The following is a 14842-nucleotide window of genomic DNA, read 5'->3' on the forward strand; positions in this document are numbered from 1 at the left end:
TCCCCCCCCACCTCCGCCCAAAAATTTAATATCAAAATACAGTCGTTACCTATACACCGCGCTAAAATAAAAATAAATAATAATATTAAATGAAAATTAAAAATCACATAAGAAATTAAAAACTACAATAATTGATCTAAAAAAAGATAAATCAACTGATAGGCCTAACATATTCAACTTTAAAAGCAAAAAGTTTAAACACGATTTTTTAGTATTCACCAAGTATTCTGCGTAAGAAACGTACAATACAAAAATACTAATAGCATACCGGAAGCACGTTCTTATAAACTCAGTTTAGATGCTGGATTTATAAAACTAAAACAACAACAACAACAATTTTATTAATAAAATAATAATATATTTCATTCTTATAAACCCAGTTTAGATGCTGGACGTATAAAACAAAAACAACAACAATAATAATAGCAATAATAAAATAATAATATATTTTCATGATTTTATACAGTAGGGTATAGCGATGAGAAATATTAGCACGACTGGTTTCTACCATCTTCAGTTGTGATCGCTAAAGTTATATTTTCACAGAACAAGCATTGAATTAGCCTTTTCACAGAAAGGAGGTAGGATTTCACTGATATATATGGATATAAAAGAAGCAAGGCATAATTTGCGAAGGTTGATGCGTTGATAGTCGTAATACATGCGAATTGCGAACACTATAGTGCTGAGAGAGAGCGTATGTACTTGGTAGACGTGTGGTGCGTTTACGTGGAAGGCTGTTATTAATATTAAGCGCGGGTGTTGTGCTCCGTGTTGAAGCATCATTAATCCTGAGGTAAACGATACATGTCCTCGATTACTGGTACGGACAATGCTAGTGGCGCTGGCCTTGGCCTTGGCCGAGCAAGGCTATGCGCTTGTATGCTTGTACTTTGGCCTTGTACCTCACCTGATGTTTAAAAGCTGTCACGTTTTAACAGCCAGTTTGTCGATTCGTTCTCTTAACGTCTTTAATCCGTGAAGATTAACTATTTTAGATTCATGTTTTGATGGAAAATGATATATTTATTGAACCTGGGCATGATTCAGATTTATCGCCCAACAGAATACAGTTATAGTATCCGAGCGTCGATATGACTTTGGACTTTGATCTAGAAATAGTTGCTCCCCAATTTTGGCGCAATGCTCGATCCTACAAACATCAGCATGGTGTTTGCCCGTAAAATGTGGGTTTCTGCTCCCGTGCTCCAAGTCCACATGGCAATGACGTCATCCGCAAGCGGATCCTGATGGAGAGGCTGTATCAGTATCGTTGATCATGCATGATATTAGATTAGAGTGGGGCTTAAACAGCTACCATGAGGAATGCTGGGTGCGTCATTCTTCTTCCTCTTTTGAATTTAAATTGTGTTTTCAGAGCCGCGAGGCAAAACACTTCGGCAGGAGGGGAAGGTTCTGGCTCGCCCCGGTGTTCACACGTATCAATCAATCTTGGACAATGGTGTCCTTATTGCAGTTAAAGGTGACTGCTGCAGTTAAAGGTGACTGCTGCAGTTAAAGGTGACTGCTGCAGTTAAAGGTGACTGCTGCAGTTAAAGGTGACTGCTGCAGTTAAAGGTGACTGCTGCAGTTAAAGGTGACTGCTGCAGTTAAAGGTGACTGCTGCAGTTAAGGGTGACTGCTGCAGTTAAGGGTGACTGCTGCAGTTAAGGGTGACTGCTGCAGTTAAGGGTGACTGCTGCAGTTAAGGGTGACTGCTGCAGTTAAGGGTGACTGCTGCAGTTAAGGGTGACTGCTGCAATTAAGGGTGACTGCTGCAGTTAAGGGTGACTGCTGCAGTTAAGGGTGACTGCTGCAGTTAAAGGTGACTGCTGCAGTTAAAGGTGACTGCTGCAGTTAAAGGTGACTGCTGCAGTTAAAGGTGACTGCTGCAGTTAAAGGTGACTGCTGCAGTTAAAGGTGACTGCTGCAGTTAAAGGTGACTGCTGCAGTTAAAGGTGACTGCTGCAGTTAAAGGTGACTGCTGCAGTTAAAGGTGACTGCTGCAGTTAAGGGTGACTGCTGCAGTTAAGGGTGACTGCTGCAGTTAAGGGTGACTGCTGCAGTTAAGGGTGACTGCTGCAGTTAAGGGTGACTGCTGCAGTTAAGGGTGACTGCTGCAGTTAAGGGTGACTGCTGCAATTAAGGGTGACTGCTGCAGTTAAGGGTGACTGCTGCAGTTAAGGGTGACTGCTGCAGTTAAGGGTGACTGCTGCAGTTAAAGGTGACTGCTGCAGTTAAGGGTGACTGCTGCAGTTAAGGGTGACTGCTGCAGTTAAAGGTGACTGCTGCAGTTAAGGGTGACTGCTGCAGTTAAAGGTGACTGCTGCAGTTAAAGGTGACTGCTGCAGTTAAAGGTGACTGCTGCAGTTAAAGGTGACTGCTGCAGTTAAGGGTGACTGCTGCAGTTAAAGGTGACTGCTGCAGTTAAAGGTGACTGCTGCAGTTAAGGGTGACTGCTGCAGTTAAAGGTGACTGCTGCAGTTAAAGGTGACTGCTGCAGTTAAAGGTGACTGCTGCAGTTAAAGGTGACTGCTGCAGTTAAAGGTGACTGCTGCAGTTAAGGGTGACTGCTGCAGTTAAGGGTGACTGCTGCAGTTAAAGACCTAATTGTAGTATTATCAAATATGCTGATACAGTAATTAGTGGGTTATTACTCAATGATAACAATGAATATGTGAACTAAGTTAAGTTGGTAGACTGGTGTGACTGTCATTATTTAGTTCTTAATGTCAACAAGGCAAAGGAACTGATTTTTTTTTTTTCGACGCCTAGCAGGTGATCATGACCCCTTTGATCATTCAAGACCATAGTATCGAACAACTCCCTGAACAAAATAATTTTGGGATAATGATTAATAACAAATTGAAATGGAGCAGGAATTCCCAAGTGTTGGCTGCTAAAACACACCAAATGTTGTACTTTTTAAGGAAACTGAGAGTTTCATGTTGGTAGTAGCATTTTGATTCTTTTTTTTATTAGTCATTGGTTCAAAGTATTCTTTCTTTCAATTTTATTTGCACAGTGTCTTCAGAAAGTATTCACACCCCTTGAGCTTTTCACATTTTGTTGTGTTGCAGCCTGAAATAAAAATTGTTTTAATTGAGATTTTTTGGCTCTGATCCACACATAACACACCATAACGTCAAAGTGGAAATTGTTTTTCAGAAATGTTTACAGATTAATTACCTCCGCCACCAATGGTGGATGGAGGTTATGTTTTCACCCCTGTCTGTCTGTCCGTTTGTGAACAAAATATCTCAAAAAGTTGGACAAGATTCGGACCAAATTTGGCAACGAGGTAGTGTATGTGACAACGACGAAATTATTCGATTTTGGTGACGATCCGGATCCGGATCCGGCTACTATAATTTAAAAAATGATTCTTCACCATTGGGAGATGGGGCCAAAAACGATGCGTAGCAGGGTATCTCAAAAAGTTGTGGACGGATTTGGACAAAATTTAGCAGTGGGGTAGTGTATGTGACAAGGACGAAATGATTCGATTTTGGTGAAGATTCAGATCCGGATCCGGCTACTATAATTTTTAAGTGATTCTTCACCATTGGGTGATAGGGCCAAAACCGACATATAGCAGGATATCTCAAAAGGTTATGGACGGATTTGGACAAAACTTGGTGGATAGGTTGGGTGTGTGACAAGGACTAATCGTTTCGATTTTGGTGAAGATCTCAATATGGATTCGGATACGAAATTTTTTTTTTTTTTGAAGTGATTCTTCACCATTAAGTGATAGGGCCAAAAACGACATGCAGTATAGCATGATGTTAAAAAAGTTGTGGAGAGATTCGGATGAAACTTCGTGGATGAGTTGGGTGTTTGACAAGGACAAATTGATTTGATTTTGGTGAAGATCTGGATCCGACAATTGTTTAAGTGATTGTTCACCATTGTGTGATAAGGCTAAAAACGGTATATTGGTTCACGAGTTATCAAGTGACCACTATATTCGTCATGGGTGTGCGTCTGTCTGTCTGTCCGCAGCATAACTACCCGATATCATCCGATCTTGATGAAACTTGGGTGGGAGGTTGATATCATGATCTAGTTGTGTCCTGCCTGGAGTGGGCATATTGCGCCCATTGTGGGCAGAGCCACGCCCAAAAAAGATGTCTTTTTAGGGGGTAATCGAGTTCAAGCTACATCTTCTCCGAGGGGTTTGTTGGAATCTGACAGGGGGTTTCGATATTTGGTTAGGCTAATGTCATGTGTCTAGCCCCACGGAGCTCTATTTTTAATTTTCGCCCCAAGGTCAAGGTCACAAGTTCACGAAATTTAGAAAAGTCGATTTTTGATGGTTTTATTTAATTGTTCGCTTCCTGACAGGGTGAAATGTCGTACATGATCTTATATTATCACATACATCATGAAATACAAGTTTTTGGTTCACGAGTTATCAAGTGACCACTATATTCATCATGGGTGTGCGGCTGTCTGTCTGTCCGCAGCATAACTACCCGATATCATCCGATCTTGATGAAACTTGGGTGGGAGGTTGATATCGTGATCTAGTTGTGTCCTGCCTGGAGTGGGCGTATTGCGCCCATTATGAGCGGAGCCACGCCCGAAAAAGATGTCTTTTTACGGGGTAATCGAGTTCAAGCTACATCTTCTCCGAGGGAGTTGGTGGAATCTGACAGGGGTTTCGGTATTTGGTTAGGCCAATGGCATGTGTCTAGCCCCACGGAGCTCTATTTTTCATTTTCGCCCCAAGGTCAAGGTCACAAGGTCACGAAATTTAGAAAAGTCGATTTTTGATGGTTTTATTACATTGTTCGTTTCCTGATTGGGTGAAATGTCGTGCATGATCTTATATTATCACATACATCATGAAATACAAGTTTTCCAACAAATTTCAGAATCTTCGACCGTTTACCTTTGAAGGTCACAAAGGTCAAATTTTCAAAGTTGTCGGAATCGAACCGAATTTTCGGTATTGTGTAGCTAACTAATCTCAACATTGCTCATTGAGCATTGTCATTGAATACCGCTCGCTCGTGAACCATCGTCGTCTCCTGACTTGTCTGGTTTTTTTTGTTGTTTTTTAATGGGATTTTTCCCGCCACAAGGCCTACGTTCTTGACTGCTTGCCTGGTCATGCGCTTAGCTGGTCCCCTTGTTTGGGAGAGGTTTCATTTTGTCCCTTCCCTCGGGTTTGTAATTTGGCCTTCGTGTACAACTCGTGCTCTGTCTCCATGGTCTTACAATCATATGGCATTGAAAATCTTTGTTTGATAGACAGTGTCTTATGCAATGTGAGCACAATAGATTGTACAAACGGTTTATTATAATGAAAAAAAAAAATCTGTGTCTAAGTGCTCTTTAGATCGTGTGTCCGAGTCCAGGATCTTTGTATTGTGTTTTAGTCCATTCCTGTGTTCTTTGGATTGTGTCCTGTCTATTTAAACATTTCTAATTCTACTTGTCTTTATATCTATGACATCACCTGTTTCATCCGTTTTTCTATCGTTTGATATTGTCTTCATCTTCTTTTGTGTGCAGCACAAGGCTGTGGGGTAGCACCCATTGGCTGAGATCGTGGCTGTGCCACTGATACAGTGCCCTCTGCTGGTTAGGGAAGGAATTTGGATAGGGAAGGTGTTGGGGAAGGTGAAAATTCGCCTACTCTTCATGAAAGATACTGCGAGATCTTTGACATCAACCAACTAAGGTCAGTAGATGGGACACCCCATTTAACGTCCATCCGAGGGATGGCACACACATTGATGAATCGCTCTGCCCGAAACACCTGGATGGTAGTTTGTAGCTGGGATGACATTCAACCCCAGGCTAGACAGCTTTGAGGAGAGTGTGCATTCCTCTCGGCCACCCTGCAATCCTGTTTGATATTGTTATCAATCACTTAGCATGCAATCTTTGTTGCCATCAGCCGTCAGACCCAATTCTTGTGCCTAGGTTATGAATAGAGCTTGCCAATTACCCTTGCTTTGTTTTCTGTGTCCACCGACATGTTATGGACGAGTTCAAACTAGATCGATTCAAATTTGAATTGAAGATCCGGATCCGGGTAGTAGAATTTGAAGTGATTCTTCACGATTGGGAGATATGGCCAAAAACGATACAAAGCAGGATATCTAAAAAAGTTGTGGACGGATGATTTTGATTAAATGTAATTCTGTATTGTGGTTTTCTGGTCTACTCTGGGATACAAAACGTAAACTGTTCACCTGGTGGAGGGAGGTATGCTCTCTACTGAGTGTTGTTCTTGTTATTATTGCTATTGTCTCCTCCTGCTCCCCATCCCCACTGTATTCCCTGCCAGGCTTGCAAGTAGCTTTCCAACATGTCTGCACTCACTTGCATTACTTGCCGTGTTGTTTTCTCGAGTGCGGAGCTGCAGCGTGCACACTACAAGTCGGATTGGCATCGTTACAATCTTAAGAGAAAAGTAGCGAACTTGCAGCCCGTTACTGCGGAGGTCTTTCAGGAGAAGGTTCTGGCTCAGCGAACAGCCACGACAGGCCCGGAGCCTGTACAATGCTGTGCCTTGTGTGGAAAGACCTTTGCATCAACCAATACATTCAATAACCACCTGGGCTCACAAAAACACCGTCAGGCAGAGACAGCCTTCAGGAAGCTTGGAAATCGGGCTGTGCAATCACAGGTGTGACAGAATGGATCATGATTTTGTCAGAATGTGAACTGTAAGAAAGTTTATTTTAATTTTATTTATTTATCGATGTTTGCAGAATTTAAAGTTGTTTGGGTTTTGGAAAGAAATTGGGAAGAAGTACTTTTCCCCCCTCTCCTACACACTACATCCCCCCCCCCCCCCAACACTACCCCTCCATTTTTAATACCTGCTTTTACCCACCAATAACAATTTATATTCTTGTGTTCCTACTGTGGTTTCTTGCATCTTTGTTTGAAGTCGAATGCAACACATCCAGTTTTCACCTTTTGGTTGCAGGTAAACAAGAAGAACATAGAAAATGGCCAAGATGTGGTGCTTGCTGATGATGGCATTAACAAGGCAATCCAACAGGCCATGGCTAAAGGTGCACAGAAACCTCCGGGAGCACCTGTAGAAGGTGAGACTCGGACGAAGAAACGTAGACAAAAGCCACCACGTCTGGTATGGCTTGAGAAGCAGGCTGCCAAGTTGCATCTGAAGGAGCACACAGAACACAAAGCATCTGGGACAGATGAGGATGAAGGTACTTTTTTTTCTCAATTCTGTCTTTCTGCAGACTCTGATGGTTAATATTTGCTTTCTATACTTGGATGTTTGTGATATTTTTTGCGCTGAACCTGTTTGTTAGCCAAACCACCTCCCTACTGTGCATGAGCAGGGTTCGCACAGTCGTTTGAAATTCCTTGAAATTCCTGGAAAAATGAATAAGCATTTTCCATTACCAGAAAGTCCTTGAAACTCCCAGAAAATTTCGCAAATAGAAATATAATCTGCCAGGCCCCAAGTAGTATTGTTAATTCCACCAGTCTCTAAGAGAGTCTCCTAACACCAGTCTCCACCAGTCTCCACCAGTCTCCTAACAGGAGACCATTACCAATTTTAACAGTCTCCCAAAATTTACCATTAAAGCTGCACCGGAATGGTTTCTCAGTCTGGCTCTCCACCAAATTTTTCATATGTGTTGGTCGTACCCAGGGGTCTGGTCGTGGGCACAAAAAAAGAAAATCCCCGACTTGCGATGTTAGCCTGGACGCATGCCCTGCAAGTGGTTTACTGACCCCTGCTGCAGACGGGGCATCTATATAATAATACCGTAAGGACTCGACTTTGTTATCCCTTTTACGCCGCACCCAGTGACCCCATGCCCACGGCACTAATGCATTTTCCATCTACGAACCGCGCTCTTTGTTTATCACGTACAGCCATACTCGAAAAATCTGAATTCGCCGACTTTGGGACCCAAAAGCATCCGATTATCGGCCGATACGACGCCATCTTACGACACCATCGTATTGGCGTCTGCTGGGCGAAGGCGATGCGAGCCGTCCGCTGATTGGACAGTCGAGTGGTGTGAACCAAATCGTCTTTTTATTCCCTTGAACATTTTAAATTAGGATATATAAGGAAACGTCTTTATCGTCATTCGAATCGAAGTGAAGAAGTTTTTGAAGTTTTGATTTTGGAAACGTTAAATGGAGAAACAGTTTCACAGGAAGAGAATGCGAGGCGATGAAGAAGAATCCATCTTTATTTTATTTTTTTGAACCACAAAAGATTGAAGCTCCACGAAGTCAAGAATGTGAAACTACGTGAATGTAATAAAATAACAAGTGCAACAAGTACAAAAAGTTTTAATTAAAACAAAAGCCGCGTCGATGCTACACAATGCCTAGATGCAGCTGTGCCTATAACGTCGATGTTATAAGCACAGGACATTCCTATTGATTTGATTACTTGATGTTATTTTTGTGCAAAGTGAAAATATATCTCGGCAATTTCCCGTGTGTGGCGACGAATTTTTAATATATCTCGGCATTTTCCCGTCTGTTATTTCAGGCGGTGTATGACTGACCATGCCGCGATTGAAAAAAATATATATCTCGGCAATTTCCCGTGTGTGGCGACACGTGAACGAAGCTATGCTCCTCTCTCCACATTATTGTCATCAAATGGACGAATTTTTAATATATCTCGGCATTTTCCCGTCTGTTATTTCAGGCGGTGTATGACTGACCATGCCGCGATGTAAAAAAAATATATATCTCGGCAATTTCCCGTATGTGGCGACACGTGAACGAAGCTATGCTCCTCTCTCCACATTATTGTGACGACGTATAAATTAAATATTTCATCGTGACGATTGTCATCAAATGGACGAATTTTTAATATATCTCGGCATTTTCCCGTCTGTTATTTCGGGCGGTGTATGACTGAGCATGCCACGATTTAAACAAAATATATATATCTCGGCATTTTCCCGTCTCTTATTTCGAGCGGTGTATGACTGAGCATGCCGCGATTAAAAAAAAAAAATATCTCAATGGACTTGAAGTTACAGGCCTTTGAGAATTCATTTCGTTCTATAAAGGGCAACTTTCATCGGATTTTCTTCCCGTTCTTTTTCAACCGAGTCTAAAACTATGTTAGCGACTGTGAAAAATGAAATGATATATCGAATTTGATTTGAAAGAAAACTGTGTGAGAGAGGAAGACACCACGGGCCTACAAAACAGGCCTCAAAGCTATGCGAGTTAATAAAATGGTGGATATTTGTTTATATGAAGCCTCTCCCAAAATGGGTGGAGCTATGGTTCCCAGAATGGGTGGAGCTCTGAGGTTTTGTCTTCTCTGCAAGAACAAGAAGAAGAAGAAGAAGAAGCAGTGGTAACAACAACAACAGCAGAGGGCACTCTATGAGCAGCGTCTGCAACGCGGCTAAAAATGTACATAAACGACACAGTTCTATGAAACAGTTTCACAGGAAGAGAATGCGATACGATGAAGAAGAATCCATCTTTATTTTATTTTTTTGAACCACAAAAGATTGAAGCTCCACAAAGTCAAGAAAGTGAAACTACGTGAATGTAATAAAATAAAAATATACATAAACGACACAGTTCTATGAAACAGTTTCACAGGAAGAGAATGCGATGCGATGTGATGAAGAAGAATCCATCTTTATTTTATTTTTTTAAACCACCAAAGATTGAAGCTCCACGAAGTCAAGAATGTGAAACTACGTGAATGTAATAAAATTAAAAATATACATAAACGACACAGTTCTATGAAACAGTTTCACAGGAAGAGAATGCAATGCGATGTGCTGAAGAAGAATCCATCTTTATTTTATTTTTTTAAACCACAAAAGATTGAAGCTCCACGAAGTCAAGAATGTGAAACTACGTGAATGTAATAAAATAAAAATATACATAAACGACAGAGTTCTATGGAATTTTAAATCGATTCATTTTCACATGAAGAAAATGAGACGCAGATGAAGAAGATGACTGCATCACCGGAATTCACCTCAGGTTTTTGGCGTATCTTTCAAGTTGTGATTTTGTGAAAATCCTGAATATTCCTTTGGTTTTGTCGACACGTTTTGTTGAGAAGACGATCAACAAAACATTTTCCTTTTTGATTGACAGGTTACAAATGTGTTCTTGAATAGCTGAAATGTCGCGTTTTTTAATTCAAGTTGAATAGGTCTTGAGGCCTTTATTAATAATCTATATCTATATCTATCTATATCTATATAACGACTTTGTTATCCCTTTTACGCCGCACCCAGTGACCCGATGCCCACGGCACGAATGCATTTTCCATCTACGAACCGCGCTCTTTGTTTATCACGTACAGCCATACTCAAAAAATCTGAATTCGCCGACTTTGGGACCCAAAAGCATCCGATTATCGGCCGATACGACGCCATCTTACGACACCATCGTATTGCTGGGCGAAGGCGAAAGCTTTTAAAAAAGTGTACTTCGCCGAGTGACGAAACGTAGGCCTAAGCACTACCTATCCAGTTGTTGTGTTTCCGTTGTGGCCATGATCTCAACAAATGGCGTAGGCCATGTGGCGTCGGGTAGGTCATGATCAGCCCCCCCCCCCCCCCTTTCGTTTCACCAACTCCTGCATCTGCCACCGTTCATGATTATCAAAGTAGGCTTTACCCTGTTCACGATAAGGTAGAAATCAGTGAGTTGTATACGAAGAGATAAAAGGATGGCATTGACTTCGAGACGGTACGTGATATTTTCAAAAGTATGTCGTAGCGTTGTCATTTAAGTAGATTGCAATAAATACGTTGTTCATATACGCACTCTTCATTCTCATCTTTCTTCCTAACTCTTACTCGGACAAGCAAATCCCCTATGCCATCCATAATGGTACACTCTATCCATACACTACATCCTCCCTTCCGTGGATGTTCCACGGGTTTCGGCTAGTTATTACTATTAGTCGTGGCACAAAATATATTTGGGGGCCATTTATTGTATTGGCAAATATAGGAGATGTGTTTTTCCCCCTCCATCTACGACCAGCCCATTATACCCCTCATGTATGCATAAATTTGAATCGCCCCTGCCTTTTTGTTAATGGAGTATGTATTTCAAATTGGTCTTTGATTTAATACCACACCGTTGGAGCATCTTTTATAATTGAAGCTTGATAACAGCTCAAAATCTCCAGCGTAGACCTCAACATATCATCATCATTATCATTTTTGTGTGCAGCATGCAGCTGGTAGTTTGCATCATTGCTGGGAACATCGTGGCAATGCCCCCTGTAGGTTAGGGCGGAAACTTGTAATTTGGCCATTGTACCGGTGCTAGCTCACCTCCTCTTCGCAAAGGAAACCATATGATCGTTCATGTCTGAATGCTGGCAGATGTGATGCCTGTTTAATGTTCATCCAAGGGACGGCACATACATTGGTGAAACAACCTGCTTGTGAAACACCGGGATGACAGTTTATAGCTGCACTGAGATTTGAACCCAGGCTGAGTGTGCCACCTCCAGCTCTAGCACATCATGTCAGCCTTCTCTCGATGGTGAAGAATCCTTAAAAATTTTTTATCTTCATTAAAATCTAATCAATTCATCATTGTCGCGCACCAAATTTTGTCTGAATTTGTACACAACTTTTTAAGATGTCCTGCTCACACACAGACAGGGGTGAAAAGATAACCTCTGTTCACCTTCGGTGGTGGAGGTAATAATATTGTTATGGGTTCGTGTCGGAAGGGGTTACGATGTGAGTTATCGGACATACTTTCTGGCCGATGACCCTGAAGCTGACGAACCGCAGATAACTCTGCAGCATGGCAAGTTGCTAAGCAACCACAGACGCTGTCTAAGACTTAATTTAGGTACGGCCCAGCATACAAATCTCGCTTTACCTTCCCGGCAAATTAATCACCCCAGATAAGGACTGTGCATCCCAATGCTCCACTGGTATTGATCAAAACGCCCAAGCGATACCGCAAGTGGAATGTTGGCTAATGTCTAACCATAAAATGGTGGAGCTGAACTTGCTGTCACTAATCACACACTATGTTCTAACCAATGGAAAAGGACAATCGAGCAGTTTGGGAAACGGTTTATAAGGCTTAGCAAAAATGCATGTATAAACAAGGCAAACGGTGTCACAAAACAAAGCTCTTACCCTGAGCACAGAAGCCCAGTCTTAGTCAGTAACTTAGTCGCAGGTTCTACACACACAGGTGCCTCAGTCATTCTGAGGAAACTAGGTAAGGAGAGAGAGGTTAGGTTGAGCCTCTTGCTCACCCGGCACAAGCCGGCTCACCTGCATGTTGGTCCCAATGAAAGATAGGAAGGGGGAGAAAAAAGAAGAAGAAGAGGAGGGTAGAGGATGTCGTGTGCAGTTGTGGGAGAGGTGCAAATGGTGAATGCCAGTAGGGTTTTCGAGGAAAGTATGAAATGAGTCAGTAACCCAGCTTTAAAAGGGATGAGGGCTTATTGTTGATGCTCTGTGTTCAAAGTGAACGAATTGGATAGACGTAGGGAAAGCAAGAGATAGTGTAAATCGGTGTGTTGTGGCCGGCACTCCAAGGTAATCTCTGCTGCTCGGTCCGCTCATCAGCCCTTTGCTGTACCACGTTCACCAGCTCGCTCGTCCTCACAGGTTCAGTCTTTGCTCGGAAATTTCCCCAGACCCAGACGCACCAACTTGTCAGCCCTCAAATATTCCAGCTTGCATGGCCCTGGAAGAGGCATGGTTTGGGGACTGAACAGCTCCTAGCTACACACTCTAGGTCTAGTGCCACTTTGGTCTCTTGGAGTGGTCTGTCTGTCATTGGTCTATCTTGTATTCAGGTGGTTTATTGGCGGAGTACAGCTCATGCAGTGCTTTCGAAGACCAAGGTGGGGCATTGGTAGTTGAGGCTGTTGTTGGAGGTTTGCCCATCTGCTGCTGTGCGGCTTCATGCTGCTTTATGATGCTGTTCCATTGGATTTGTAATGTTGGTTTTATAATGTTGAGTGCAACGTTGAGCATTGTAAAGTATGTCTGGATGCGCTGCAGAGCTGTAGAGGAGATAAAGGCAGAGAGAATATAGATGGAGAAGAATCACAAAGGGGTTCAAATCTTCTACAAACACAACACATTTCCCTTTCCACTGATATGTGGAATTGGCATGTGCCTTTGGCATGTGCTCACATTGGCATGTGCTCACAACATTTCCCTTATGTATTGGCATGTGCCTCCCCAGGGTCTCTGAAAACAGTCAAAATATTTATCACAAAACTAAAACTTTTTCAATTTCCTGATTTATTTTATATACTTTGTGGTAACTGTGACATTATATCTGCTTTCACATATTTGAATTATCTACCGATTATTGCACACTTTTAACATCCCACAAATGTTTAATGGGGAATAGCACAACAAAAGTGGAAATAATCCAAACTTTTGCACAGTGCTGTAGGTAAACCAAGGTGTTGAAATTAATTTATTTTAAAATCGATATCACTTAACCTGGTTTGTATAGATAATCTGTACATGTTTGCTGTGAATTCAAAGATGAGTGGGAAGACTTTGAAGAAGTAGATTTTGAAGATGAAGGGGGAAATGATGATGAAGAAGATGATGATGAAGAAATGGCTGCTGAACTTCCTGCGAGTGAGGGTGCCCTATCAAACACGACTTGCCTCTTCTGCCCACACTTATCAGCCTCTCTTGCTGAGAATATGGCGCACATGTCATGTGACCATGGCTTCTTCATCCCAGATATGGAGTACTTGGTGGACCTTCCTGGTCTCATGAGTTACCTTGGTGAGCCTGATATTCCATTGCTCATTCACACTAGTTAATTCATTCTTAAATTATCTCAAAGATGCAAAGAGTGGATCAGGATGATGACCAATGTATTTCTGTTTATGCAAAAAATGATTACTAAAAGTGGTTATTCAATTCTCTTCCTTTCATATAGTGATCTACCATAATCTTGCGATGCCCCCCCCCCCCCATTCCCCACTCATGATATATTCTATTCACCCACAAGGCTTTCTGAACACTTTGTTTTCCTTTTATTTCCCTTATCTGCATTAACATTAATCACACAAAAAGTCAAACCGACACAAACCGGCACATAAAACACAAAATAAGGGGAGCGGTAGACAAGATGGGGAGAGAGGGGGAAGGACACAAACACAACATTTGAGAGCAGGGACATCGAGAGAAATGTGGGAGGGAGAGGGCTTGGGGGGAGGTGGGAGAGGTAGAAAACATATGGACACGAGCCTGGTGTTGGCTTAGCGGTTAGGGATCCTAGGATCCTGGGTTCGAATCCCGGTCGATCGCTGAATTAACGCCAGGGGGGTTGACTCAGCCTGTCATCCTTCCGAGGTCGGCAAATTGAGTACCAGCTTGCTGGGATGAATGATCACGGTATGTACCCCGATTTAGAATAGGTACACCGTATCCCTGCACATCGTAAGAGGCGACAAAGGGTTGGCGTCAGGAAGGGCATCCGGCCATAAAAACACTGCCTCAAACAGGGAACCATGATTGTCATGGGGCCCACAAGGCTAACCCCCGCTTTAGCGGGGAAAATGGCCTTAAAACGATCATTCATTCATTTTTTTCATTCCCTTATCTGCCCCACTAAAAACTTGTCATCTTTTGTCCAACTGTTTTTATTTTTGTTTGTTTAAACCTCCTACCCTCAAAAGTGTTGACCTATCATCTAACATCCTCTAATTCTTCCATGAACCATGATTCTTTCATTTAAAAATGCCAGACCTGAGGTGTTTTCGGCAAAGTGCAGTTTTTCAGCAAACACAGGCGTCGAGTTTTTCAGCAAATATGGAGAGGATTTATTTATTTCTTTTCAACATGTATGCAAACAGAAAAGGGGA

General features: G+C 42.2%; 1 protein-coding gene across 4 annotated transcripts in view; it reads left to right on the forward strand.

Moving 5' to 3' along the window:
* Nucleotides 1-462: 462 nt before the first annotated feature.
* The window catches only part of ZNF622 (zinc finger protein 622), a 29551-nt gene continuing 15171 nt past the window's right edge, over nt 463-14842 (forward strand). The window contains exons 1-6 of one of the 4 annotated variants that reach the window (XM_078779903.1): nt 473-581; nt 4470-4609; nt 5524-5692; nt 6305-6646; nt 6953-7199; nt 13506-13757. In XM_078779903.1, the coding sequence (XP_078636029.1) occupies nt 6326-6646; nt 6953-7199; nt 13506-13757 (820 nt within the window). In that variant the 5' untranslated portion in view covers nt 473-581; nt 4470-4609; nt 5524-5692; nt 6305-6325. Of the gene's footprint in view, nt 824-4469; nt 4610-5523; nt 5693-6304; nt 6647-6952; nt 7200-13505; nt 13758-14842 lie in introns of all 4 variants that reach the window. The other 3 variants (XM_068121890.2, XM_068121874.2, XM_068121882.2) reach the window with 3 other exon arrangements.

Source organism: Myxine glutinosa, chromosome 1, assembly GCF_964187855.1.
Source record: "Myxine glutinosa chromosome 1, kmMyxGlut1.1, whole genome shotgun sequence".
NCBI classification, from domain to species: Eukaryota; Metazoa; Chordata; class Myxini; order Myxiniformes; family Myxinidae; genus Myxine; species Myxine glutinosa.